The sequence below is a fragment of the Astatotilapia calliptera genome, chromosome 18, assembly GCF_900246225.1.
Source record: "Astatotilapia calliptera chromosome 18, fAstCal1.2, whole genome shotgun sequence".
NCBI classification, from domain to species: domain Eukaryota; kingdom Metazoa; phylum Chordata; class Actinopteri; order Cichliformes; family Cichlidae; genus Astatotilapia; species Astatotilapia calliptera.
In genome coordinates, this window is record NC_039319.1 from 6,981,583 (window position 1) to 7,009,569 (window position 27,987).

General features: G+C 38.9%; 1 protein-coding gene across 3 annotated transcripts; it reads left to right on the plus strand.

Annotated features, from left to right (window-relative positions):
- The first annotated feature begins 246 nt into the window (after window positions 1–246).
- On the plus strand, window positions 247–27,978 carry LOC113010138 (integrin beta-1-like). Of its 3 annotated transcripts, none has more exons than XM_026149026.1 (17): window positions 247–645; window positions 2,428–2,511; window positions 13,335–13,401; window positions 15,039–15,124; window positions 18,304–18,520; window positions 19,554–19,724; window positions 19,845–20,083; window positions 20,241–20,396; window positions 20,571–20,666; window positions 21,311–21,400; window positions 21,834–21,974; window positions 22,201–22,403; window positions 22,650–22,888; window positions 22,973–23,195; window positions 24,101–24,336; window positions 24,580–24,746; window positions 26,828–27,978. In XM_026149026.1, exons 3-17 carry the CDS (start codon window positions 13,335–13,337, stop codon window positions 26,891–26,893), a joined length of 2,397 nt encoding a protein of 798 aa, XP_026004811.1. In that variant the 5' UTR covers window positions 247–645; window positions 2,428–2,511; the 3' UTR covers window positions 26,894–27,978. The 3 variants fall into 3 exon arrangements, with proteins under 3 accessions (XP_026004811.1, XP_026004809.1, XP_026004810.1); XM_026149024.1 differs by lacking the exon at window positions 2,428–2,511 and adding an exon at window positions 9,033–9,089; XM_026149025.1 differs by lacking the exon at window positions 2,428–2,511 and having other exon boundaries at window positions 248–645.
- Window positions 27,979–27,987: the final 9 nt, after the last annotated feature.

Consider the following 27,987-nt stretch of genomic DNA (forward strand, 5'->3'; position numbering starts at 1 on the left):
CATTGAAAAATTCCTCGAAACGCCCCTGGTATCGGCATATCAAAAGCGAAAAACAAACAAACAAAAATCTAAAAAAATGTATCTTGTGTGAAAATTAAGAACGATATTTGCCTTTGAATATAATTATTTGAGTGTAAATTACTTTTACACTGTGCATATGTGTGTGTATGAGTGTTTACTTCAAAGGCTACAGCCTGCGAGATTGTGCGTGTGACTTTTCACCGCATCGAGGGTGAAAAAGGGTTCACTGCTCTCTCCTGTGTGGTTGTTCGTTTCCCCTCTGCGTGCCGCAGTTGTTCCTGTGTAGGCGGAGCTAAATAAGAAGAGGTTTATGAAGTAGGGGTATAGAAAAAACACCCAGCAGCACCAAATTCACGGCGGTAACGTGTTGGTTGAGCGGGGTCTCAAAGAGCCTTATCTATTATTGAGAAGGCTCACATGAATAAACGTTAACTCCGCCCGTTTTTAATCGCTAACGTTACGTCCGAGCGGTGCGGCTTAATTAGCTAAAACAAAGCGGACCCTCAGAACAGTTCTAGCTAGTCTTCGCTTCAGTTACCGGTTATATTCCGTTTGACGAGGACACTTTTTGGAAGCAAATGTTACTGTAAATCTACACAGACGTCACAAAGGTATCGGCTTAAGGTGAGTGGTTTTATTTTAACCGACATTTGTGACATTTACCGGCCTGCCATGGCTGAAATCACAATGACGATGGGGGAGAAGCAAAGAATGTGTGTCTTGAGGCTAAAAAAAAGTTTGGGTGTGGATTAACGGCAACTCTAGCTAGCGGTTTAGTTTTTAGTTCAGTGTTGGTTTCTTTGTTTGTTCAGCTCTGTAGCATGTGAAATGTTGGCTTGTTTAAAGCTACACCTCAAGCAGGCTCCTCGATAAAATCTCAAATTGAGCTTTGTGCTGAAAGTAGGCCAAAAAGTAGCCGCTTTGTACTACTGAAGAGGGCAGTGTGGGAGGCTAAACTGTGAGTGGACAGTGGGATTTGTCCCTCAAAGGGAGCTGCTAACAAAGCTTAATCTTGTTGAATCAAATCAGATATTTAGCAGAGGCTTAAATTGTTTTCCAGTTTTTTACTTGGCTTCTTGTTATACAAAGTTGTAGTAGTTATTGTGGTGTTGTGAAGTCATCAGATTTGTAAAATAATTGCTTTTAATTCCCAAGTTATCAATCAGAAACTGCCTGGTTTGAATAAACAATGTGGTCATTTGGCTCAAAGTTTAAAGCCACCCCCACTGTGTCCTAAACAGCCTTTAAGTTTAGTCTGCTGTCCTGAGAATAGAACTTCCCTTTTGTAGACCCACACCACCCTGGGAGACTTGTAAAGAATATCTTGAAGAGACCACAGCTGGACTATGGTTTGGTTAGACTGCATTATGGACTGTAAACTGTGGTTGAGGATATAGTAAGATCCAGGATGACTTAAATCTAGGTCAGCTTGGTTAACCAGATTCTTAAGAACCTCTTGTTCAGCCTTGGCCACAGCTGTGATTCAGCTATGTTGACGCCAGCACTCCAGTTGGACAAGATTGGTCTTGCTTGCATCTTCCTGTAAAGGAATAGCAGCCTCGGGCTGTGTTTTGTCTTCCCTGAGCAAGCTGAGTTGGTTGAAGTAGTAGTTGGTGGCCATCTAGTTGTTGCTTTAATAAAGTGACTCGTGTTAATTACTGACCAGTCTTGGCTTGTAGACAGCATTATAATGACATGGTAACGGTGTCATATGGAGGTGTGACAAACACCTATGTATTTGATCTTGTACAGCAGTAGAGCACAGATAATGTTCACCAGGCATGTTAATTCCAGACATGCCTGCAGACTGTAGCCAAATGTGCACCAGTGAGTCACTTCCTTAGTTACATTGTTGTGCTGTTTAGGCAAGGCCCTGCAAGTATCCGGGGGAGTTTTGGAGGGTCATTTAACCTTACTCAGTGCCTTAGCCTGCTTCTGACTGGTCAGATGTGAGTCACAGATTACAGGACCTCCAGTGACGGCAAGACAAAGCAACTGGGAGTGTTTGTTTGAGGAGATATAATCATGATCCTTTCATAGATATTATGAGGCTTGAGTCAGTGGTAAAATGTGGTAGTTCTCACATCTAAGAGGAGAAAAGTTTCATAACACTTCATCGTTGTATTTTTACTCAGTTGTATATAGTATTTGTATTTGTATTCTATTTTTATCTTATTGTATATTTATTTTATTTTATTCTACTGTATATAGTATTTTATTTTATTCTATTCTGTACAGTTGTGTACTGTATTTATTCTTATTGTATTCTAATTTTTGCCTCATAACTTTTGCACTGTCCACTTCCTGCTGTGACAAAACAAATTTCCCACGTGTGGGACTAATAAAGGTTATCTTATCTTATCTTATCTTATCTTATCTTATCTTATCTTATCTTATCTTATGCAGAAAGAAACGCACGAAGGTTGGTAGATGGACCCGAGGCCATTTTTACAGTGGATTTGTACTTCTGCGTTAACTCAATGCTCATAGGTATAGTGTTACCACAGACCCTTCTGTAACCATATGCTGTAACTTGACTTGTAGCTCCCTAGAAATGTAACTGCACATCACCAGGTGGGTAATCCTTTTATGGTCAAAATGAATCCATTTGCAGCCTCTTAAACTACAAGGACTCGCTGCTTGGTTTCTCACTTTAAAGCGAAAATGTTTGCCTCATTAACTTTTGGCTGGGAAAAACAAGACATGTGAAGACACAACCCTGTGAATCATCAGGGTTTTCTTTGGTTACAACAGGTCTTATTAAAATCTGTTATAAGTCAGAGTAAAAGAAATTTCCCAGAATAACCTCTCTTTTGGTGAAAAGCCCCCCCATCCCCCAAAAATGTAAAGACTGCTGGCCTGCTGTAATTGATGGAAACAATGATAAAATTACATTACAAAACATTTAGCATGAGCAATTTCAAATTTCAAAGCCTTTGGAAGTACGTCAGTTAACTAATTTATACAGTGTTTAATGAAATCCAGCCGTAGTAAATTCTTAATGCAGTTTTTATTTAGGGAAAACTGTTCTGGCATGTAAAAGATAACTGAGCAGCTAAAATGTTCTCACTTGGGATCAGACTGAGTAAACTCTGTAAACAGAAAGAGACATTTACATAGTTTCCCACAACATAAATTTGGAGTTTGTTAAATATCGAATGCATTATCTCATCCCTCTGAGGAATGTTGAGAGATGGGGATCTTTTTCATACCTGAAAAAACTTCAAACAAACTCTACAAACATTTTTCAGCTAAAACAATAGATTTATCTGTGTCAGAGTAAGATTTCATGACTGCTGGATATCTAACACACTGGATATGTTGGATTTACTCACATTTTTTTTTTTTTTTTTTTTTTTTTTTTTTTTAGATTTTAAAAGCAAGAGCTCACAGGCTTAGGCTCGTCAGAATAATCAAATCTCACCTTAAACTTTTTTTTCTTCTTCTTTTTTTTTGCAACAGATAGTTTAGGTAAAACGAATACTTTGACTTTGTTGATAAAGAGGTCAATATAAAATAAAGATCTGCATTCTTGACAATTAAGGCATCAGCTGAACACTTGTTGGTGGAAAGAGTAACTTCCCTTCAACTGTTTTTTTCTAGTCAGCTGGTTGCCAGATGATGGTTTCTGATTCTGTAACAGGAAAAAAGTACACAAATTATGCACACGCAACGAAAGGAAAAACAGCTAGAAAGTAGAACATGGTTTTTGGAAGTGCTACAAGGGAATCACTGAAATTGCAAGCGGGTCATTTCCTTCAACTGTGCTCTGACAATGGACGTGCCCATCCTGATCCTTCAACGGCCTATTGGATGAGGCTGGGTGTGGTTTGATTAAGGAAATTGATGAAAAGTCACGCTGAGTTGTTTGGGGGCCTAATGAACCAAGAGTAGACTGTGACTTTCAGCAGCAGATGTGGACCGGGTGGCAAACAGAGCTTGGTTGTGGGGGAAGGGTGCTCGACTCCGTCTCTGAACTCCCAGATGACCCACTCTGTAAGAACAATGGGGACTTGTGTTGTAAACCATCTTTCACTTTTGCATATTTCTCAGAGAAGATTTGGAAGAGTCACGCTTTCACCAGTGCGCTTGCTACAGTAGCTGTCAGTTTTTTAAGGCCCACATTGTGGCATTACATGATATCCATTACATAATGAATAAATGTACATTGAAACAAGGCGGGAAACCATGTCAATGTGGAACTTTTAAAGATGGTGTTTAAAGCAACAGCTTGAGCTAGAGAAATCAAACTAGGTTAGATTTTTGAAAGCTGGTGCTGCCATGCTGAGCTCACAGTTGCAGTCAAATATGGTGCTATTGAAGTTTGTCCACATTTAATTTAAGAACACACAATTGCGTCTCCTTTCAGGTGCACATGGATAGCTGCATACATAAACACCACCTCTATCCTGAAAAGCCTTTGTGATGATTTTCTGCTTAATTTATAGAAACACTAAATGTTTTTTTACCAGTGGTTGTACAAAAGAAGCAATTTATAGATGTTTGTTTCCATGTTTGGATTTAGAAACTTCGTGTGAAAAATTAGATGTTTGATAACATTTAATTGAGAAAATAACTGAAAGATTAATTAAATAATCATTAGTAAAAGCCCTGGTTTCAGGTAGGAGCCCATTTATTAAATGTAACATATGATATTGGGGATTGTTTGTGCATCGGAAAAGAAATGATTATAATATTGTCTGATGACGATGGGAAAAATGAAAGTGTTACAGGTCTTACTGTGCAGGGATACTGTGCATCTGACCACAGATATCTACACTGCATAAGATCAGACTTCAGAGAGAATAACAGTAAAAGGGACAAAGATGAAGAGCAAAAATAAATTTAATAAAGTAGATTAGTATCAGAAATTGTCACAGCAACAAGTTCACAATATTCAGTGTCTAATAGTGTGATGCACATTTAAAATGATGTAAGCCAACAAGAAACCAAGTGGCTAACCTCAGCTCACATGAAACCAGAAACCAATGAGAAACGAGCAAGAGTCACGAAACATTTTCCACGTTAAATATTGGCATGCACAAATGCAAATAGTTGGCATAAAGTGATATGTTTTTGTTCAGAATTGGTGCTTATTCTTTTCAATAATTTCATTTATATGTATGACTTTTTTGTTTAAGTCATGGGCTAAAAAAGTGCAAAGATTATTCAGCCCGTGTGGGTAGAGTGTTGTCTAGACAACCATTTGTTTTCTTTTGTTCTTTTATTTATTTATTTATTTATTTTTTATTTTCAGCCTGAGGAAGTCGAGGAAGCTGCACGTCAGCAGAACCTATTTGGCAGGAAGCTTTTTGCGGGTGTTCTGAATACATTTGAGATTGACATGGGGGGGGGTGCAAAGTAGACGTAGGCTTTTAGATCATGTCATGCTTCTATTTTTCGTGTTTATCACATAACACTTTGTACAGAAACACGATTTAGCTTTAAAACACCATAAACACAGCCAGTCATTATTGTTTTGGACTGCGGTCATCCACAATTTAAACAGACATATATATTATGGAATACTAAATACTAACAGATGTGCTTCCTTTTCACCACACCGGGCTTAACTGTTCATATTTGTATTGACAGGCAAGTCACAGAGGAGTCAGGACAGCAGGTTTTTAGGCTTCACTTGGTTGACGTGTTTTACTTTAAATCAGAGCAACTCTTTCATTTCCACATATCAGCCTAACAATTTATGGGAGCTTTTTTTCCTAGAGGAGTTGTCGGGCATCAACTTTAAATCCCATTTTAAAAGAGGTGGTCTCTCTCCTCAGACTTTGTGTAACACATGATGACACACATCTGCAGAGTCTGAGTCAAAACTTCCTTGTTTACTTCTTGTGTTTCTCATACTTACCCTGCCTGAGAAAATCCCAGCATTGTTTTAAGTCAGAGATATCAGATGTAATTGTATTGCCCCAAACTTGGGGTTTGTTTGCGTTCAGTTAGGCATTTTATTCCCCCTAACAGCTTGCTGTCTTAGATTTGAACCATTTTGCTTGGAGGGGGCCTTTGAGCCTGTCCTAGCTATCATAGAGTGAGAGGTAGGGTACATTCTGGGCAGGTAGTTTATTCCACACTAATGCAAAGAGATGGACAATTAGTGACATTCACATTTAAACTTACAGCAAATGTGGAATCACCAGTTAACCTGACAAGTCTTAGTACTTTGAGTGAAAGCGAGACTATGGAGACAGAAATCGAACCCTTCTTTGTGTTGCTAACCGCTACAGTCCTGTTCTGCCTGCGAATCTTAAATTATCAATCAATATATGATGTTCTGTTTTCCTTTCAGAAAAGCAGTTACTGGGATGATAGTGTCTAATGTAAGTCAAAATAAGAGAGGAGTCGATTTTCTGCAGGACAAAAATAATTCTCAGTGAATTTTCATCACAGAGCGTGGGGTCTGGTCCCTAAGGCATCCTTCTGATTGCAAATTGAATCAAAACGCCTCGGGGCTGATGGCAGGCAGCAGGCAGCAAATCGTAGTAAAAGGTGCTGTGGAGGACTGAGTTTCAGTCAACTTTTCTCAGCAGTTGTTGGAAAAAACTTTTTTCATTTCTTTTCTTTTCTTTTTTTTATGGCTATCCAAAGTAATCCATGGAAAATGACACAACTTCTGTTAGCGTGTTATGTTTTGCCGGTACGTTTGGAGGATTGGACGAATATGTTTACTTCTGCCAGTTGTTGAACTAACAGTTGGAAAATTGTAACATGGTGCACAACCCTACTTGCTGGTAATTATACAAAATACCTCAAGTTTAAAAAAATCTATATTTATTTCCAGATTCTGGGACCAGAGTAGTTCCTTTTGGGCCCGAACTGGAATTGGTCCTGATGAATGATTTACTGGTTGTTTAAATAAGACAGAAAATAAATAAATAAATAAATAAAAGTAAAAAGAATCAGAACAAAGGTTTTTGGTCTTACACCAAAGGAAAGTCTCTAGCACTGTGGTTTTTGAACAGGTTGTTGTAAGTGGAGTGTATTTACAGTACCTTAAAGTATTTTTGTTATAAAGTACCTAAAAATGAGAGAAAATGAACAAACTTCTGTTAAGTCACACAACACGGACTTTTTGCCTTAATTAAATGTGGTCCAAGTGTGCTAAGACTTTTCGTTGATCAAATTGCTCTATAAATATTGCTGAAATCTCTGGCACTTTGCATTATACTTAACTTTGCACAGACAGTGTCAGATTGGTTTAGCAAGTGTGGCTCATGTTGCCAACAACATGAGATATTTTTGAATGTGGTTACACATTGCATTGTTCAAGTGCTACATGCGACACACCAGTTTCTTCATCAGACTGTAGGCCCGTGCTGGTTAGCAGGATGTCGTCTGTTTTACTTTAAACCTTGTTTGTTTAAAGCTTCCTGTCAGAGGAAGACGGACGGTGCTGACTACTGGGCCTCGTGGCATTGTAAAATTTTAGACAGTTATGGAAGTTGTAGGTATCTTGATGCATGCTCAGTCATCCAGGTGAGGAAATCTGAAAAAGTTGAGTCTGTTCATCCGGCCGTAGCGTTTTCAGTCCAAGTGACTCATCCAGGTGATCTGAAGAAGTCTTCAGAAGAAGAGTGATGAAACGTTTTTCCTGAAAATGCTATGCCCAGATGAACACAATCAACTTTTTACGATCGGTTGTAGGTAGTTCTCCTATAACCCACTTATGTTAAGAAAACTGTGTTTGTACAATGGTTCCCTTTTAATTTCCTGTCAGTAAATAAATAATAGCCTCTGTGTTTCAGAGGAATGGCTGCCAAAGCTGAATCTCTTGATATTGATTCATGGTGACATTTTCTAGTAAAAGTGGACTTTGAAATTCAGTGTAAGGCTATTGATATTGAAAGGTAGCATTTGGATGTGAGCACTTATTTAAGAAATGCCTGACCATATAAGATAAGATAAGATAACCTTTATTAGTCCCACACGTGGGAAATTTGTTTTGTCACAGCAGGAAGTGGACAGTGCAAAAGTTATGAGGCAAAAATTAGAATACAATAAGAATAAATACAGTACACAACTGTACAGAATAGAATAAAATAAAATACTATATACAGTAGAATAAAATAAAATAAATATACAATAAGATAAAAATAGAATACAAATACTATATACAACTGAGTAAAAATACAACGATGACACAAAGGATTATTGCACTTAGTATTATTGCATATGTATGGATGTGTGTGCTTGATCAGTTAAAGTCTTTATTATGGAGTCTGACAGCAGTGGGGAGGAAAGACCTGCGAAATCTCTCCGTCCCACACCGTGGGTGCCGCAGTCTCCCACTGAAGGAGCTGCTCAGTGCTGTCACAGTCTGCTGCATGGGGTGGGAGATGTTGTCCATCAGGGATGACAGCTTAGCCGCCGTTCTCCTGTCACTCACCACCTCCACTGGGTCCAGAGGGCATCCTAGAACAGAGCTGGCCCTTCGGATCACCCTGTTCAGTCTCTTCCTGTCCCCAGCAGAGATGCTGCCGCCCCAGCAGACCACGCCATAAAAGATAGCAGAAGCCACAACAGAGTCATAGAATTTCTTCAGGAGTGGGCCCTCCACTCCAAACGACCTGAGTCTCCGCAGCAGGTACAGCCTGCTCTGCCCTTTCCTGTAGAGGGCGTCTGAGTTATGAGTCCAGTCCAGTCTGTTGTTCAGATGAACATCCCAGTTACTGCAGTTGTACTGGTAAGAGCTGTGCTGGTTATTATCAGCAGGAGCTGAATTGTTATGAAAAAGTGTGACACTACAATGCAGCACCAATGGAGAACTTGTACTGTCTCCATCAGCGTGACCATACAAAGTCATAGTTAGCCACAGTTTACGCATGTTCTTGTAAACATTAGGCTCGCAGGTCTGTCCCGTCTTCCCGTGTGGTGATTCAGAGCAGGTTTTAAATGGGAACATAACTGTCACAGTTGTGTTATCACTTGTATTTGTTGGCAGGTTTATTAATTTTTTAAAATTAATTATGACATTTTTAATCATTACTTACCAACAGTGTGCGGCAAGGAAGCAGCATGGCATGTAGAGGACCAACTCCTTCAACTCACATATGGTACAGACTAATCTGTGTAGTCACAATGTGAATTCAGAACTTTCTGCTAATACACTGAACGTTATTGTGCAAGAGTAATATGAATACTGAATAAACCACTTTTACCACTTTTTCTAAGATCATACAGAAAATCTGATAAGTAAATGGGGGAAATATGCTGGAGATTCCCTGATGATGAGTGTAATTGCAGCTATATATGTGTGTGTGTGTATATATGTATATATATGGGTGTAGCCACTGTAATTTGACACAATTACAGTTGCCACACTGTGCTTTCATTGGTTAAATGAGGTCGTGTGTGTGTGTGTGTGTGTGTGTGTGTGTGTGTGGTTTTGTTTTTTTAATCAGGGCGAGCCATGGGATAGATATAAATGAGAAACAAAGAGAGAGCAACTTCCTAATCACAATATAGACCCACCTCAAAACATATCCTTTCACTGAATGTTTTTCCTACATAAAGAAATTGGTTGATTTTGATCCAGCTTCATCCTCATTTCTGACTCTAATGTGGACCATAATTTACAAAATGAACATTGTTAAATTCAGTAAAGTTAAAACCAGCAATGACATCAGTTGTACACCCACCTCAAATGTCACAGTCTAAAGCCAAGCCATCTTGTTTTTCTATAAACAATCACTGAGCATCACTGTCTTAGAATATATTTTAGTTTCAGTAGTAAAACCAGTTGAATGTCAGTGATGTAGAGTAGCAGAAGCCAGCATTGGAACCCTGAAGGTTTAAGCTGTTTTGGGTTAAATTACCAGCGAAAACTTCAAAAAGTGCATTTGGGTAAACTTTAAGGACCATATCACCATGTGCGATGGAGTGGCTGATCAAAAGAAGTTATAGCATATGAAAGGTCCCTCATTTATCTTTTGATAGACTCATCTGCAGCTTTTTTCCATAATCATCATGTAGTTTAAAGCATGTTACACCTTAACTGGATCTTCTGTAGCAGATGAGATGTTTTTTGAGGTTACCACTAACATAAATCCTTTGAAGTCCCAAATATTGTCATAGTGATCGGTGTTCAACCTTGTATGTAGGACATGCTCCTATGCCAGTTGGCGTTCTATCATGTTTTACAGTTGTGAGAAGCTGCTTAGCCACACAGTCTGTTACAAATTAAGCCTTCACACTGTTTAGCTTGAAGCTATCAGTTCTTATCAGCTGCACATGTTAATGTTCTATCAATACTATTGAACAAGTAAGAGCCTTTCCCATTCAACAGTCAGACACTGGTTCAAATAAAACTGTTAAGTAAGTGTTTCTAAATAATTCAAACTAAGCAGTAAGTTGTCTGTCTGGATATTTAAACCCAGTAGCTTGTTAATAAATGCAAAGGCTATGTTAAATTAGGTAATGTATCCTACACTGTTGTCATTAGCTCAAAGGATCTTTAAGTCTCCTAGTGATCTAGGTGGAAGGAAACTTTTGTTCCTTTTTGTAGGTGAACCTGTCGCTCAGCAGTTGGGTGTTGGCTGTAGCTCTCTGCTGCTTGCTCTTTCTCTTAAATTTAATGTAGACAACTAAGACATAAATGTATATTTAAGGAAAGACCAAATGAGTCGCGAGTTCAGAATATTTCCTTCAGGAGAGATGTGTAAGCCATGTCATGCCCAAAGATTAGCAACACAAATACCAATGCCTTTGACAAAAGGAGGCATTGAGTGCCTTCAAATCTGTCATCTCTCTGTAATTTGTAGTCGACAGACAGAGTTGGCCTTCAGAAATGTCGGGGTGGAGCTCAAAGTCTTCACATCGTGCTGGATGTGTTTCATGTTGAAACATTTTGTCCGTCTTGCCACACAGTCTTGTTTGTGTCCGAGTTTTAGGTGGTTGTAACTCTGAAGAGAGATTGTTTACTGATCAACTGAAAGAGTGAGCTATAATCTGTTGTTCGTGACTGCAAAGATTAAAAAAAAAAAAAAAAAAAGTCACACTGCAGTGCACTTTTTCTGCTAATGTCATATTTTGTTTTTGGTTTGTTTGTTTGTTTTTTACAGAAATCAGAATCAGAAATGCTTGATTAATGCCGTAGGAAATACATGTTCTTATTTTTAACTGAGAAACTTGCTTTAAGTCGGTCAGTATTTCCGATATAATAGGAAGTGGTTATTTTGTGGTTTCCCGTGCTCTCTGACCCACTGCACAACAGCAAACATACATACATGCACCTTTCATATCAAAACTTGTCTTACATAAGTGTTAAATGACCTTTCTTTTTCTTGGGTCACATGAATAGACTTTGGTCCCTTGCCTATTATCCTAACACTATCCAAACAGACTATTTTGAGTCACAACGATTGGATTTCCTTTAAACAGACTATTTCCTTAGTGTTATCTTACTGTGAGTAAAACACTGAAAATTGGTTTGTGAGTTTGAGGATTGGGCAGACAGTCAAGAAGTGTGTCGCTGGAGATTTGATAACGGCACAGATTCAGGAGGCGGTATGAAACAGCCTCACCAAATATGGGAATGTACATGCATGTGGACACCCTTAACTCTTTTTTTTTTTTTCTGGTATGGGTGGAGTTTTCTGATATACATTTTATTTATTTTAAACCAAAATGACAAAACTAATAAACAGACGAGAAGAAATAAAACTAAGTTGCGCTCAACAGTTTGATTTTACTCCAGGGGTTGAATTCTTAAAATCTGTCACTAAATTGTTAAGGAGACTAGTTAGAGTGCAGTAGGATTCTCTGCACATCATGTTTCTTTGTTCATCTTTATAAATGCACATTCACACCTTTTCTTGATCTCATGATGTTAACTACAAGCTTTTTTTTTTTTTCTTTTTAAATACTTCTCAATGAATACTAATGTTTATTTAGTGTCTTATAGTTTCTATATCTTGTGTATATACAGTTGTTTAATTTAAATTGGGACGAGTTACATATTTCACACTAGCTAATATAGTTTGCTAATCTGATGCCTGGGTTCACAGTATGAGTATGAGGTACTAAACTTAAAGAAAATCTTGATCATCTCAGTTCTGCTTTTTTTTCCCCCCCCACTTTTGCTGTGTGGTTAGTACACAGTGTGGTAGAAAGGCATCTGTTTAATCAACCACAAGTTATTCCTTCCTAGTTTACATTCTCTGGTATGGGCAGCTTGAAATTTCGTCATGCCTGCTAGAGTCATTACATGTTTTCTGTTTAAGTCATTATGAGATACTTGGACAGTAAAGCCTAAGAGAACACTTCAGTCTTGTTCTATCTTCCTACTTTTGTCGAATTTCATTAGTAAGCCTGAGTTGGCCTAAAAGCATCCAAACACTGTCCGCCTGATACAGTCAGGAAGTTGATCCATGGAAGTGATGATGAGCTGGCAGCTGAGGCCAGCTGAGTGTGGGTGAATCAGCTTTCCTTATTTAGGATTTTCAAAATGGGAATGGCTCCTCCCTGCTGCTGCTTTCATCTCATGGTAAAGACAGAAGCTCAACAACATATGATGGGATAGACATTAAAAGACTGTCATGATCAAGACTTAAAGCCTGTTAATTCTTTGGCAAGTGTTTTAGACATTTGATCCCCAGATGTCCGTGAGTTTGCAAGTTTGTGTCGTAATATTTACTCCAAATTTTTCAAACTAATAAAGCTGAACTAAAAATGACATTTTATTAAACAATAAAGTGTCAACTTAAATTAGCTAATTTAGGTTTAACTAAGTGCAATGCTGTAGTGCCATAGAAGCTAATGTATAGAATAGAATTCAACTTTATTGTCATTGCACATGCACAGGTACAGGGCAATGAAATGCAGTTTGCATCCATCCACAAGTGCTTTAGTGATATAGATATATTACAATATATATTAGCAATAATATAGATATGTAAGTATATTACAGAAATGGGTCTATTATGGTATGTTATAATGTACACGGTATGAAGTATGTTGTGAATATTCTATAACTATAAGTATGTACAGCTGTGATGAAATTAAATCTGAAACCTGGTATGTTTTTTAAAAAGAAACCCATCTTCCTGTATTTTAGGCCACACAAGTTTCAGATCTCACTGAGTTTGAATGTCTTTAAAGTTTTTTTTCTGTGCCACATTCAACCTCCACAACCACAACAGCACATGCCAGCACCTTCCTCTTTCTCTTTGCTCTCTTAGAATTTAGTATGTTTGTAAAGCCATTTCAGCATGTGCAGCTGTTGTAAAAATGTGTCCAATGTAGATGTTTTAATGTCATCTATCAGTGACCTGTTTTGTTTTCTCTGTTTTATTTTGCAGATGGACCTGAGCTTACTTTTAATAGCAGCATTATCAGCAGCCCTCAGTGGCAGCTTGGCACAGCAAGGTAGGAAGTTAAAGTTCCCGTTTTGCTCCTTTTCTTATCTTAACTATTAATTATAATCTAACCTACTGCACAAGGTATTTTCATCCCTTTGCAGTACAGCCACAAGAGCACTAATTTACTAATATTTATTTTTTCATCCTAAGAATGTGGAACTGTTTCTCTCAGGAACCTGTTTCAGGGAACTAAACGGGTCAAAGTCTGCTGATGTAGCAACAGCCTTTTTAAAAAAAATGTTTTTACATGCAGCAAAACCGAGATACAAGGCCACATGTAGGCTTTTGCAATCTTTTAAAAAACACAAGCACTCACGCAATATAACAAGCAGAGTGAAGCCTGTTATATTTTCCACGAGTATGTGAGGGTTTGCTTAGGCCTGCGTGACATAAATTTCATAATTACAAAGTGTGAACATGAGGCACTGTTTGCAGACTCCTCTTCAGAGACGTTATCGTCACATGCATTGACAATATAAAAGATGGGCCTAGCCACAGAGATGTCACCCATCAGTTTCTGATGTCCAATGTTTTGGTGATTTGAACCTAAAGGTGACGAGTAGGAGGCGAATCTGACCTGGCATGCACACCACTTAGCTAAGACCCTGAATAGTCTTTGTTTCTGACATTTAGAATGACATAAAATACGCAAAATGGATTTAATGTTTTTGACTTAATAGATTTCCGTAGGATATGGTATTTTTTGGAAGCCACAAAAGTCACCCCTGCTGGGACGTATGCATTGGTTTAGCCTTCCTCACGGTGTGCTGTTGATGATTTATTCCATTTGCTCAGTTAAGTAACTGAGTATCAAAATATACATATTTGGTAGAAGGCAAATTTCCTGGCTTGGTAGTGTGCACATAAGGAAGGTGTTAAGTGTGCATGTGGTCTTTTTTCATAACAGTCTTCTGTATTATGACTGACTTCCTGTCCTCCTCATGGAGCATCTCTGTATTAGGTGTGTAGAGTTTAACTACTGCAAAACCACTCCCACTGGCACAGAATCTCTTTCCACTTGATCACTGCCTCATTGATCTATATCTGATTTTTATTTTTGACTCTTCCTTTGTTTCTGCTATTCTTGATCTGACATCTGACTGGGTTTTAAAAAATAGTGGTCCTTTCTTAAACAATTAGCTTCAAGCACAGAAGTACTAGCCTATGAGTATGTACTTCTTTTTTCCATGAAAACTGCCCTGTAAGAAGTCTTACAGAGGTCAGTAAAGTACACAGACCACCCAAGAACCACCAAATAGTTCCTGAAGTAGAAATGATTTATTGTTACACTTTCTTTTTCTTTCTTTTCTTTTGCTCTTGACACACATTATGAATGATAGTGATAGAAAAGTTTTCACACTGGCTTGTTCTCATGCTTTTTCCCCTTTCAAATCTTCATTCATGGTTTTATGACTGTTAGTCCTTTTGGCCAACAGTTGGAGTTTTTTGTTTTATGGAGTTAGGTCATTACTTGGTGAGTTGTCTGGAGCTTTTCCCAGCATGACTCAGTTTTCTGGTCTGGGAGGGGGGAAGGGAGGAGGAGGGAGGGGGGGTGCTTTCCAGCCAAAAGCTGCTTTGAGTTAGTGAGCTAATGGAAAAGATTGTATCATCTTGGCTAAAAGGAACTTGTGTCATCTCTTTCAGATGGAAGCATATGCATCAAGGCAAACGCGCAGTCATGTGGGGAATGCATCCAGGTCTCTGAGATCTGTGGATGGTGCACAGATGAAGTGAGTTGGATCAGCAAAGCTGTGTCAAAGCTGTTTTATCACATGAGTGGAAAAAATATCAGAGAGCTCTTTATCAGTGAGGAAAGTTTCAGTTTCCTTGAGCTGCACAAAAAATGATGAAAACTGTAATATTTGTCATTGTCACCATTATTAAATAGGAGTACAAGACTGGAGTCATTCTGCAATTCAAAACAAATGAAATAGTTCAAGTGACAAAATGCAATAAAATCCATTTAATTAAATTAACTTTCACCTTTGTTTATATGAATGCGTGCATGTAATCTGTACTCATCCTGTAAGCAGTATAAGTACTCAGGAGTTAAGCGATTAGAGACTTTTTGTTTTTCACCCAATGGCAAGTAAACCACAGTTGGTCCATTAATTGTAAACAGCAGTGCTGCTCCTGCTGCTGCTTCTTCACTGGAAACTTGGTCAGGATGAAGCTGCTTAATTAGATGTTTAGTGTACCTAAGGCGGATTTTCTTGCTGTGGTTGAAATACAAACAGACCACAGTATGAGGAAAAGACCAAAAACATGCAGTTGGAATTAAACATTCATGCACAGTAACAAACAAATGTAAATGAAGTTCTTTTTATGCTGTGTCAGTGATGTTAACACAAGCAAGTAGAATTTTTGTTTACATTTATACTTCGATTGTAACTAAAAATGGATTTATAATCCAGCGTATATTTAAGTTGGTACACTAGACACAGAGTGGGGCATCAGGAGCTGTTCTCTCTGCCCCTCAGTGGCACAGAGGCCAATCTTTAACCTGCTAGTTCCCTAGTATAAAGTCTCAGTGGTATTAGAGTGGGCGGGCATTTCCTGTCTTCTGCATGCTCTGTCCAAGCAGCTCCCTCGCCTTATCAGAGGATACAGAGCATTTCCATTATTTCAAATACCTCTGAAGCAGACTATTTCCTGCTTTGCGCTACTTGTGGATAACCGTGGAAAACATACTGACCTGATTCTCTTAAAACCACATTACATTTATGTATGAACATGGCTGTAGATTCCACTTCTACTGTCACCTGACTTCAGTGTATGGTTATAACCATGTTTAGGTGAGAGACTCTTAAAATAAGTGAATTTATCTGAAATGAAACAGGGGGGGGGAAACACTGACTGATACCCGTGAGGCAAGATTCACATGTATGTGTTTAAGGGCTCATGTTCACTTTAAGCAAGGTTGTGGGAACACAGATCAACAAATTCCTACACCTGGTTAGCCTTGGATGTATACATATGTATATGAAACATTTTACATTTCTGTACATGTTTGTTGCAAAAAGAGAGAAACTAAAGGCAAAAAGAGCTAGATTGAACTGGGTTACAGTTTAACCACCCAGGAAACACAGACAGGCTTTAACCTGCACCACATTTCAAACAACAGAAGAAGCACAACCCTTAAACTGTCCAGTTTTGTTCTGCACAGAATAAAAACACTGAAACAGGGAAAAAAATTTAATTGATTAGATGGAAAGGCTGAGTTTTATTGGAGAGGAGGGCCAACTATAGGAAAACGGGTTTATAGTTAAGGTGAGCCTTTTAGTAAACTGTTGAAACCATGTCAGGGTTAAATGCTTTTTGTTCTCGTCATGTGCCAAGACAACTGCATTCCTGTTAAATCATGTCTGCTGCTCTCTATCAGCCTGCTGATATCCACCCCTGAGCTTATGAAACCAGGCCTCGACTTCAGTTTGTATTTGAGTGAAGTCGTTTGGAGCACCTAAAGAGATCTCTCTTTAGAAGAAACGCTCTCTCGCAAAGTAGCTCTGCTTTAGAACTCATCAGATTATGTGCAGCTAGATGCAGGCAAAAAGAAAGGGGTGTTTTTATGTCATGAGGTTTTGGAAATAACTGAGTCAAAGCACTGTTTTCGTTTTGACTGGGTTCATTGTCTCGGCTTCTCCTCGACTGCTCCTTGTGGTGTCTCATGTGCATCCAATCTATATTCTCTGTTAGGCCTGTCAATCATCTGTTTCTCCTTTTCTCTCCTTTCCACGAGTAACAGTGAAAGCAACAGTGAAAGTAACAGTGAAGCCTTATCTTATGTTTCGTTGCATACTTTGTCATTTCAACATTCATGAGATTTGTATCTGCAGCACTCGTGCTCCAAAGATTAGTCTGTTTATTAGTTAAAATAACCAAACAATTTTGTTTCACTAAATGAGTCTTTAACCTTTTATACTTGTAAAGTGACACATTTAAATCAGTGTCATTAAAAACACTGACATTGAGGCTCCAGAATATAAGGTGCTCCATGGTGGATTGAAGCCTGGTAGAAAAATGAAAGCCACTAAGCTTAATTTTGGAAAATTAGATTTTAAACTTGAAAATACATTGTTCGTCTTCAAAGATCAAATTACTTAATTTTGGTAGGCTAATAAGATGCATAAATTAAGGAAGTAGCTTTGTCGAGAAAAAAAAATTAAACAAATTCAGTGAAAGGGGAAAAAAAGGGAAATCCTTAATTTGAAGGGTCTGAAATGGTAAAAGCTGTGAGCAAGGGTGTGACATGTAGCCTCAAAACTATATAAATAAAACGCTAATGTGGACGTGGAGTGTTTTTAGACGAAAGCACAGTTTTCAAATTTACCTGGATCAGTGTAGATGTAGAGCCATAGGAATCCCCCAGCAGCCTACACCTATTGCAGCATAACTAAGGGAGCATTTAGATTCACCTGATCCAGCCCTAACTATATGCTTTAGCAAATAGGAAAGTTTTAAGCCTAATCTTAAAAGTAGAGATAGTGTCTGTCTCCCGAATCCAAACTGGAAGCTGGTTCCACAGAAGTGGGGCCTGAAAACTGAAGGCTCTGCCTCTCGTTCTACTTTTAAATACTCTAGGAACAACAAGTAAGCCTGCAGTCCGAGAGCGAAATTCTCTAATGGGGTGATATGGTACTATAAGGTCATTAATATAAGATGGGATCTGACTATTCACGACCTTCTTTGTGAGGACCAGGATTTTTGAATTCAAAATCCTGGTCTTCTGCCACATACAAGGATGTATTGTTATTCATTCTTTCACTGATTAGGTTATTGCGGCAGCGTGGTTTTCCTTTCACAATACAACCCAAAAGGAAAACACAAACAATTTGAAGAAAATTATCCCGGTCTGTGGTGGGAAAGTCATTTGGAGTAATTCTCTAATGGTCTTTTCTTCTTTTTGCAGAAGTTCCTCTCAGAGGGCGAGTCCAAATCAGCTCGCTGTGATGATGTGACCTACCTGAAGAAGAAAGACTGCAAAAATATTGAGGACCCCCGCGGCAGCACTGAAATTACCCAGAACAAAGATGTCACCGTTCGCAACAAGGATGGGAACGTAAAACTCAAGCCTGAGGAGATCACACAGATACAGCCTCAGAAACTCAAAGTGACGCTCAGATCTGGTAAGCAGGCGTATGCTGATGCTATGTTCCTGACTATGTTTACATTTATTAGCTAGCTGTTCAGCATCGATTTCAGTGTTTTCACCGACGCCATCTTGGTATTTTGAAACCAGATGTGATGAGTGATGGCGGGCCTGACTGTGAAACCAAGGACACAGCAAACTCATGGGCTAACATTTGTGATTAGCAAGTCAATAGCCAGTGAACGTTCCCTGGATGATAGTAGTGGCCATAAGCTACTGCATGATTAATGTGGCAAAATGTTATGCCAGATGCCCTTCTTAATGCATCGTCAGGGGATTTGTGTGCTTCTGGGATCAAACTTGAGATCTTTTGCTTCTTAGGCAAATGCATAAATCACTGTATTATGAAGGCTCAGGTCTAGAAACTAGCGACTGAGCCCAAAGTTTGCTGAGGTCACAAAGCTAGAAGTCACCTTGAAGTCTTTTTTTAACCAGAGGAATATAGATGTGAATATACATAACTTTCCCTAGGGATCAATAAAGTATTCTGATTCTGATATCCTGGTTGAATTTCTTTTACTCGTCACAGTTAAAACAGCTGTGTAAATACCCTAACGTAATTAGAGATTGTGTTATGTTAAAAAGGCTTTCAATATAGCCTGAACTTTTGATGCTTTGGCAGTTTGCTGAAACTGTTGTCAGGTCAAAACAAAAGCAAATTTTTATTTGGAGTAAATATGTTGATGGTTCATAGTTGGTGTAATGTCAAAGCAGTTTAGATTTAGAAGCCGTTATATTTGTGTCAGTCTCACCTTTAGCTACTTTAAAGCCAGTGGACTGGAAAAGATAAGAAATTTATAAGAATTATTTTAATAATTTTATCAGTTTGAAGAAGCTGGCATGATGCAAACTTAAATTTCCAAAGATGGTAAAATGAATTTGAGACCACCCCCTTAAATTATCTTTAGTTTCCAACCCTTTTGTATTTAAGTGTAACTCTGGTTTTCCAGTAAAAACAGGAAACTTGTCGTTAGTCTAATAACTAACAATGCTCTGCTTTTGCCTTTAAGGTGAGCCACAGACTTTTGACCTGAAATTCAAGCGTGCTGAGGATTACCCCATCGACTTATATTACCTCATGGACCTCTCGTTCTCCATGAAAGATGATTTGGAAAATGTGAAGAACCTTGGCACTGACCTCATGAGGGAAATGCGGGAGATCACGTCAGACTTCAGGATAGGTACGGTTAAAAACATGAAACCCAATAAATGTCCTTCAAAACAGCAGAAAACCCTCAGCCTTCCAAATGAGTTTATAATCCCAAGTTAAGAAATGCTCTCCTTTTTTGTTTCGCCTTAAGGTTTTGGCTCCTTTGTGGAGAAAACGGTCATGCCTTACATCAGCACCACACCTGCCAGGCTAATCAACCCCTGTTCCAACAACGAGAACTGTACGAGCCCCTTCAGCTACAAGAACGTCCTGAAGCTCACCAGCAACGGAGACAGGTTTAACCAGCTGGTCAGTCAGCAGCAGATCTCAGGAAACCTGGACTCTCCAGAGGGGGGGTTTGATGCCATCATGCAGGTGGCAGTCTGTGAGGTGAGCGTTTAATTAAGCTTGTGTGTTTTTTGTTTTTTTTTTTTTGTTTTTTTTTTTTTTTTGTTTTTTTTTTCTATTCTTCTGTGCCTGCAAAATGCATAGAATACAAATAAGTATAAATAAGATAAATAAGGATATCTTCTTGTTTTGATCCCAGGAGCAAATTGGCTGGAGGAACGTGACTCGTCTGCTGGTGTTTTCCACTGATGCTGGTTTCCACTTCGCTGGAGACGGCAAGCTGGGCGGCATTGTCCTCCCCAACGATGGGAAGTGTCACCTGGAAAACAACGTGTACAGTATGAGCCACTACTACGTATGTACCATCATGTCTTTAACACTAACAGTAAATCCAGGGAGAGCTGACTGAGAATGAGAGCTGTTATATGTTCACCTTTTTTAATAATGGTCTCAGTTTTATCGTCTGTTCATTAATTGTATCTTCACATGACCCATATTCTTTGTTAAGTTTGTTTTGTATGTTTAACAGGATTATCCCTCTATTGCTCACCTGGTCCAGAAGTTGAGTGATCACAACATTCAGACCATCTTTGCTGTAACTGAGGAATTTCAGCCTGTTTACCAGGTAACCTTTGTACATTGTGTTTGAAGACTATTCTTTTTCTTTTTTTATACAAGCAGAACCCACACTGGGAAGGTCAAAAAACCCTGTATTCTTATGTATATATGTCTATCAATATTTATTGTTTTATTATATAATGTTTTTTGGCTCAGAATGGGTGTTGGGTGGTTGATTGGTCCATTGGTCCATCGCCTCTGTCAGTGCACCCTAGGGCGGCTGTGGCTACAATGTAGCTTACCGTCACCAGTGTCTGAATGTGTGTGTGTGAACGGGTGGATGACTGAACGTGTAAAGCGCTTTGGGGTCCTTGGGGACTAGAAAAATGCTACACAAACACAGGCCATTTACCATTAGACATGAAATCTATTATCTTATTTTTTTTTAAAAATTACATTATATTTCAGAAAATTATACCTCAGTTAACAAAACAAGGTCAAAAAACCAATCACAACGCTGGTGATTTTCCTTTCTGCTTTCAAAGAATTTCTCATTGCAGGAAAATGTAATAACTTTCCAGCACTGTATTTCACAATTTAGTTAGGAATATCATCCAACCGATAGATCAGCTCCAATTTTTTTTTTATGTAATTCACAGGATATGATTCATGTATGTTAATTCTTTCTTTTGACTCTCGTTTCTCTTACAGGAGTTGAAAAATCTTATTCCCAAATCAGCTGTCGGCACGCTTTCCTCCAACTCCAGTAATGTCATCAAACTCATCATTGATGCCTACAATGTAAGTTGAACTGCACAATCATCACGTGATCTTAGACTCTCCCCTGATGATCGGGGATTGATTTAGCATTGAGTTATTTCTCATGTATACATAGCCAGGCATTTGTCATCTTCATCTGAGCACGTGAAGATTACAGGTAACGAAATGTAACATAAACGTAAGAGGTCACATCCAGAGAAATTCAACGCAAATAATCAGCCAAATTTGAGAAACTGATAACTGGTGCTTTCCTCTTCACCTGTGTGCATGAATACTTTCTCTCTTCCATCATAAACAAACCCAAGTGACAGCTATGCCTTAGCTGTGCCACTCCCAAAAATACATCTTAATTATAAGGAATTAATTATTACTTAAGTTAGTTATAAGCTGCTACTCATCTGTAGAGAGACAAAGTTTAATAAATGTTTGATTCTTATCTTTTTCTTTTTTGCAGTCTTTGTCATCTGAGGTGATTCTGGAGAACAGCAAGCTGCCCGAGGGCGTTTCTATCTCGTACAAAGCCTTCTGTAAAAACGGTGTGCGAGGAACAGAGGACAACGGCAGGAAGTGCACTAACATCTCCATTGGCGACGAGGTAATAGGATCCAGGCTTGGTTTCCATGTGCTGACGAGTGTAAAACAAGCAAACCAAAAATTATATCTGAGAAAAAGAAAGGGTTTAGATACTCTGGGGAAAATGTATTGAGTCAAATACATTTATTTGATGATCTGAAACATTTAAATGTGACAATCATACAAAAAGAAAAACAGTTACCTTGATGGCATCCTCCTCATACGGTGTGATTCTCTCTGGTTTCCAGGTGTCTTTTAAGATCTCTATTGAATCTCAGAAGTGTCCTTCAGGTGGCAAGCCTGAGGTCATTACAGTGAAACCGCTGGGCTTCAATGAGGAGGTGGCGATAGAGCTCAATTTCATCTGTGACTGTGAATGTGCCAAAAAGGGAGAGCCCAACAGTCCGAAGTGCCACGGGGGAAACGGGATTTTTGAATGTGGAGCCTGCAAGTAAGTATTGATGTGCATTGATGCAGAGAGATGTAGAGCTGCTGAGCCATGTATGATGGAGCATAAGGATGTGTGGGTCTGTAATTTCAAAATATTCCTCAACATATTTAAGTAATTTGATTAAAAGCTGGATTTATGATTTCAGTGGCATACTTTAATCATCCACCTAAATAGTCAAGAGACTTATTGCTGCTTGTAATGTGACACTAAAACTTGAATAATTAAACTTTTGTTGTTCTGTGGCAGATGTAACGAAGGACGTATTGGGCGTGAATGTGAGTGCAGCAAAGACGAAGTCCGGTCAGACGACCTGGATGCTAACTGCAGAAAACCCAACAGTACAGATATCTGTAGCAACAATGGCGAGTGCCTCTGTGGCACCTGCGAATGTAAGAAGCGGGAGAATCCTGCAGAAGTCTACAGTGGCAAGTACTGTGAGTGCGACAACTTCAACTGCGACCGCTCTGGCAACTTGCTCTGCGGAGGTAAGGGTTACAGAAGTAAACTCATTTGAAAGTATGATTGATTTAACTCCACACTGAATGTGTTTGATGCCTGTGCTCCATTAGGACATGGACGCTGCGAATGCAGGAAGTGCATCTGTGACACCAACTACACAGGCAATGCCTGTGAATGTTCCCTGGATGAATCCACCTGCCTTGCCAAGAATGGGCAGCTCTGTAATGGCCGCGGCAAATGCGAGTGTGGAATCTGCAAATGCGAAGACCCCAAATTCCAGGGTCCGACATGTGAGGTCTGTCCGACCTGCCCCGGTGTCTGCACTGAGCACAAGTGAGTGTGAAGCTTTCATCTTTGGTTGGAGAAACAACATATAGAAATCTAAAAATGTAAAGTCTGTTTTAACATGTAAGCTTAGAAGTTGTATGCCAAACTGAGTCGTGTGATTTATGATTAAATTCTAGTTAAAAGCCAAAAGATTTATCTTTGATTTTTAACTAGAATTTCATAACAAATCATCTCAGAGACTATAATAATTCATAGTCATTAAAACTTATTTGATACACATTACAAAACAATTCAAGGAACACTTAAAAAAAACACATCAGGCAGTTTGCAGGATGCCAACAAGGTTCTGCCTGGGTCCTTGTCACTGGGAGCCTTTGGGTGTGGAGTTTCATGTTTTCCCAGTAATTTCATGAAATCTTCCAGGTGCCTGCGTTTCCTCCCAGAGACGTGCTTGTGATTCTAAATTAGATGATGTGCTTGCAGTGCATAGAATAAGCCTATGACAAATGACAAAACAAACTCTGTGGAAGAAATGCTGTTAGTTTTAGTTCATGTCTTTAGTTTTAGACTTTGTCAATAGAGAGGCCTTTATGTTTAAGCGGGGGATGTCTGTATGACTGAGGCTCTCACAAAATAAATGCCTTTAATTCCTGTTCTGAACTGACACTAAACATTTTCAACAGTAAAAACTAAAATGAACAAACTCACTGTGGAAATTAACCCAAAGTACAATAAATCAAAAACAAAATGTAAAACTAAGAGTTAAAATTAAGAGTTCTCACTGTATTAAAATGATCACATCATCCTTTATCTAAACAGTTAGATTTTCACTCGTTTTTTTCATGTGTGGCAGTTCAGACCTGACGACTGTTTTCCAGCATGGCGGTTATAATGTCTGGCGTCTCGAATATAAAACACTGTGGTGAGTAAACCACGCTGTGCTTCCACAGAGATTGTGTGCAGTGCAGAGCGTTTGGGGATGGCGAGAAGAAGGAGATGTGCCAAAAGGAGTGCAGCTACTTCAACCTAATAAAGGTGAAGGACCGAAAAGATCTACCTCAACCCACAGACCAGAGCTTCCCCCTGACCCACTGCAAAGAGAAGGATGCAAACGACTGCTGGTTCTACTACACCTACGCCATCACCAAGAATTCCACCAAGGAAGTCTTTGTGGTAGAGAAACTGGGTACGGTCACACTGAGCTGATTTTGTCTGATCATCCTTTTACTTGCTTTCTGTTTATTGTTACAAAAGCAGATGCAATAGACAGTTTAATAGATGAGATGGCAAATCTTCCCTACTTTTAAGAAATCAAGAAAATAGCCATTAATATCAATGATTACTTATTTTCTGTTTATGATAATTACATTTTTGTTCTTTATATGAGCAACCATTTTCATTGGGTGTCTTTGCTTTCCTTTTCCGTTAGACTGCCCGTCAGGACCTGACATCATCCCCATCGTGGCAGGTGTGGTAGCGGGCATTGTGCTCATCGGCCTCGCACTGCTGCTCATCTGGAAGCTGCTCATGATCATCCACGACCGCCGAGAGTTCGCCAAGTTTGAGAAGGAGAAGATGAATGCCAAATGGGACACGGTGAGTAGTAGAACCGCATCATCCACAGCACTAAATGACAGAGCCGTTCACTCGGGTTTATGCTTTAAAAAAATTTACCATGCTGAAAGAGCTAGTTATTTAAGCCATTGTGTCACAGTCCGCAGGTTAAATTTGGTATAGAAGGAGGCTGCTTGTTTTAGATGGTGAGAGTGTTATAAGATACGGGTCATTTTAGACTGAGACTTATGCAGAGCTACTCCAGTAGAGCTAGAAGATTCAGTAAAATGAGTCCACTTTAAACTGTAAGTGTTAAACAAAAAGATGAGTGTAACTTTACAGATTTTTCCAGGATTGTGCATGTGACAAAGCTCTCTAGGCAAAAATGTGAGGTAATCATGAGGATATGCCTCTCACTGTGTGGCCTGTACTCAGTCCTCAATGAACCCCAGCTCTATGCAGTTGTGTTAGTTCTCTATTCACTGAGGGCAGGGAGTGGCCTTTTCTCTGCTGCTGGTGCTGCCACTCGCCGTCCACATGCCACAACTGCATGACCATAAAAGGCAACGGAGCAGAGCGAGGAAGCCTGCAGAATGACCACTGATGGAAAGTTCAGCAGCAGCTGCTGCTCAGTGTGAGGCAGTTACAGCAGCAGTGTTTACGATTTGAAGGGAAAAAGCAGAACACAAATCACAGCCAGAGGACTTTAAATACTATTATTTACCATATTACAGACACACAGTAGAGGGCTTTGAATTTCTTCTGATAAACATGTCATGAAGTGGACTATGTTACAGTCAGTTGGGTTTTTTTTTGTTTGTTTTTTTTTTAAATGGTATTCAAGTCTGTTCTTCCTAGTTTCAGCAAACCTTTTTAAAGAAAATTAGTTTTTTAAGATTTTATTTTATTATCAAATGTTTTGGCAACACAAGTGGAACCTATAAGGAAGAAGAATAAATATAAAAACAGTTTTAAAGAAAGTAGGAAACAAACTACTAAACAGAAACTGTGCAGCACTAATGACTGGTAGTAATAATTACAACGCTAATTAGTTACTATAATGTATTGCCTTCTTAGACTGTTTTCTATCCTTTCCAGTGCTTTTCCTGATTCTCTCCATTTCTTTCTTCAGTTTTTTCCATTCATCTTCCTTCTTTTTCTTGTTAGCAAGGGAACCCCATATACAAGAGTCCTATTAACCAGTTCCACAATCCCAGCTATGGGAATAAAGCCGCTGCCCTTTAGGTCAAAGTTTGTATTGCTCCTTCTTGCATGAGTGCAGCAATGAAATAAGTTTAGTGTCCGCATGTTGTGAATTTATATGCATGTCTAACCATAAATTTATATCCTGGAAACATTGGAAAGCAGATTTATTTTCACATTTGGTGATTAACGTGTATCTCTGTGGGAAAACTTTCTCCTATAAACATAAAAAAGCAGCTGCATCATCTACAAACAGGCAAAGCTTAAAACAGCACATGTGAAAACAAAAACCGGAACCTCTGCCCTGCTACAACACCCTGGACAGATCGCCGCTTTGTTGCAGAGCTAACATGAGAGGCAGAACCATTCATGCTCACTTTTTACATATACTGTCAATTAACCTAACTTCATGCATGCCTTTGTGTTGTGGGATGAAGCTGGAGTACCCCACACAGAGAACCCCAGAGCAGATTTTAACCCAGGATCTTCTTGCTGTGATGTGATGGTACTAACCACAGCCCTATGCTGCCCGACCCAAAGAAAAACTTCCAGGGAAAATGGAGTTTGGATTGTCAGCTGCTTTTAGGACAGATGAAAAAATAAACATAAAGCTGTCAGGAACTAGCTCAGAGTTCAAACAAGAGGGAAAGCACAGTTTAATTAAAAAAGGAGCACATTTTCTTCAATTAAATTAAACCTACTAAATAGTTTAAAAAGGATACTGTCAGTATTTTGAGTGTGTGGACCCGCTTGCTAGGGAAAAGAGAGGTTCAAGTATCAATTTGTAAGCAGCTGGCACACAAACATGAAAAGGTTATGCATGTTTTCCCTGTTCTTTTGAGTGCTGTGTCTCAGTAATGCATTTACTGTGTTTGCAACGGTTTACTCACTTTTCTTTCTCTTTTCTTTGCATTTCTCAGGGTGAGAATCCGATCTACAAAAGTGCCGTAACAACTGTCATCAATCCAAAGTACGAGGGCAAATGATGGAGCTTAGCCTACTTCGTGACAACACTGTATGGAAAAGAAAGCGGGAGGGGCGGGTTTTATAATGCTCACTGTTTTTGTTTGTCTGTTTGTTGTTGTAGCCACCAAATAATAGCATTGCATTTTGCGGCTCCGTTCTATTAACTTTTGATCTTCTATGCATCATCTGTAATTTGTACAGTATGTATAAACGTGTGGTTTTTACGTTTTGGTTTTGTTGAGAGAATTTTTTTTTTGTTAAATAGAAGCCATCAGTGTTTCGATGAGCGGTTGAAATGAATGTTGATAATGGACAGTAAAGGAAGGGTTTCTTTCCAAATTAGCGTGCATGCATACAGTGCAGAGTAGGAGGCAATCAGTGTTTCAGAAACAGGCATACAAAAGTTTTACTGTGTCTTTAATCATTTTCAATGAGTGGGCGTCTCTTTGGATCGAGCCCTTCAGATGTAGTGCCGGGTTTGGCAGCAGCGGGGTGTGTACAGGAAGTGTTTTTTTTCTTTTCTTTTTGTTTTCCTGTGTTCTGTGTAAAGCCATACATGTATTCACAGAACAGAGCTGGGGGTGATGGTATGTTTGTTTTCAAAGTGACATAATCCGTCTGAACAATCATTTTTATTAAATGTGTCTTTGTGGAGAAAAGATTTTCTTGGGTTGCCTTACCTGATGAAGGGCAGCGGTGTACAGTAGTCTTACTGTTCAGCTCCAGGTTTTACTTGCTTAATTTAAAGCCAACTCAGGTCCTTTTATTCTTCTCAGCAATGCCAAATACACACAATTCTGCCTTATTTGCTGACTAAATTTGCTTATATTGTTTTTATTTGTACAATGTGAATGGGGGGCAAGTGTCCTATTTTACATCTGAGTTACTACACCTAACTCTTTCAGAGGTGCCTCGATCAAACGTGCTTAATTAAAAAGAAATGGGGATGATGAAAAAAAGAGGATTGATAAGAGAACTTTTGGAAGGCTACGCCTGTCATCAACGTTTAAGTGCCTTTGTTGATTTCTCCATCACATTCACAATTGCGATTCTGTTTTCTGGAATTATTTATTGAATAAACCCCTAAAAAAAGAAAATGGACCCATATTGTTAA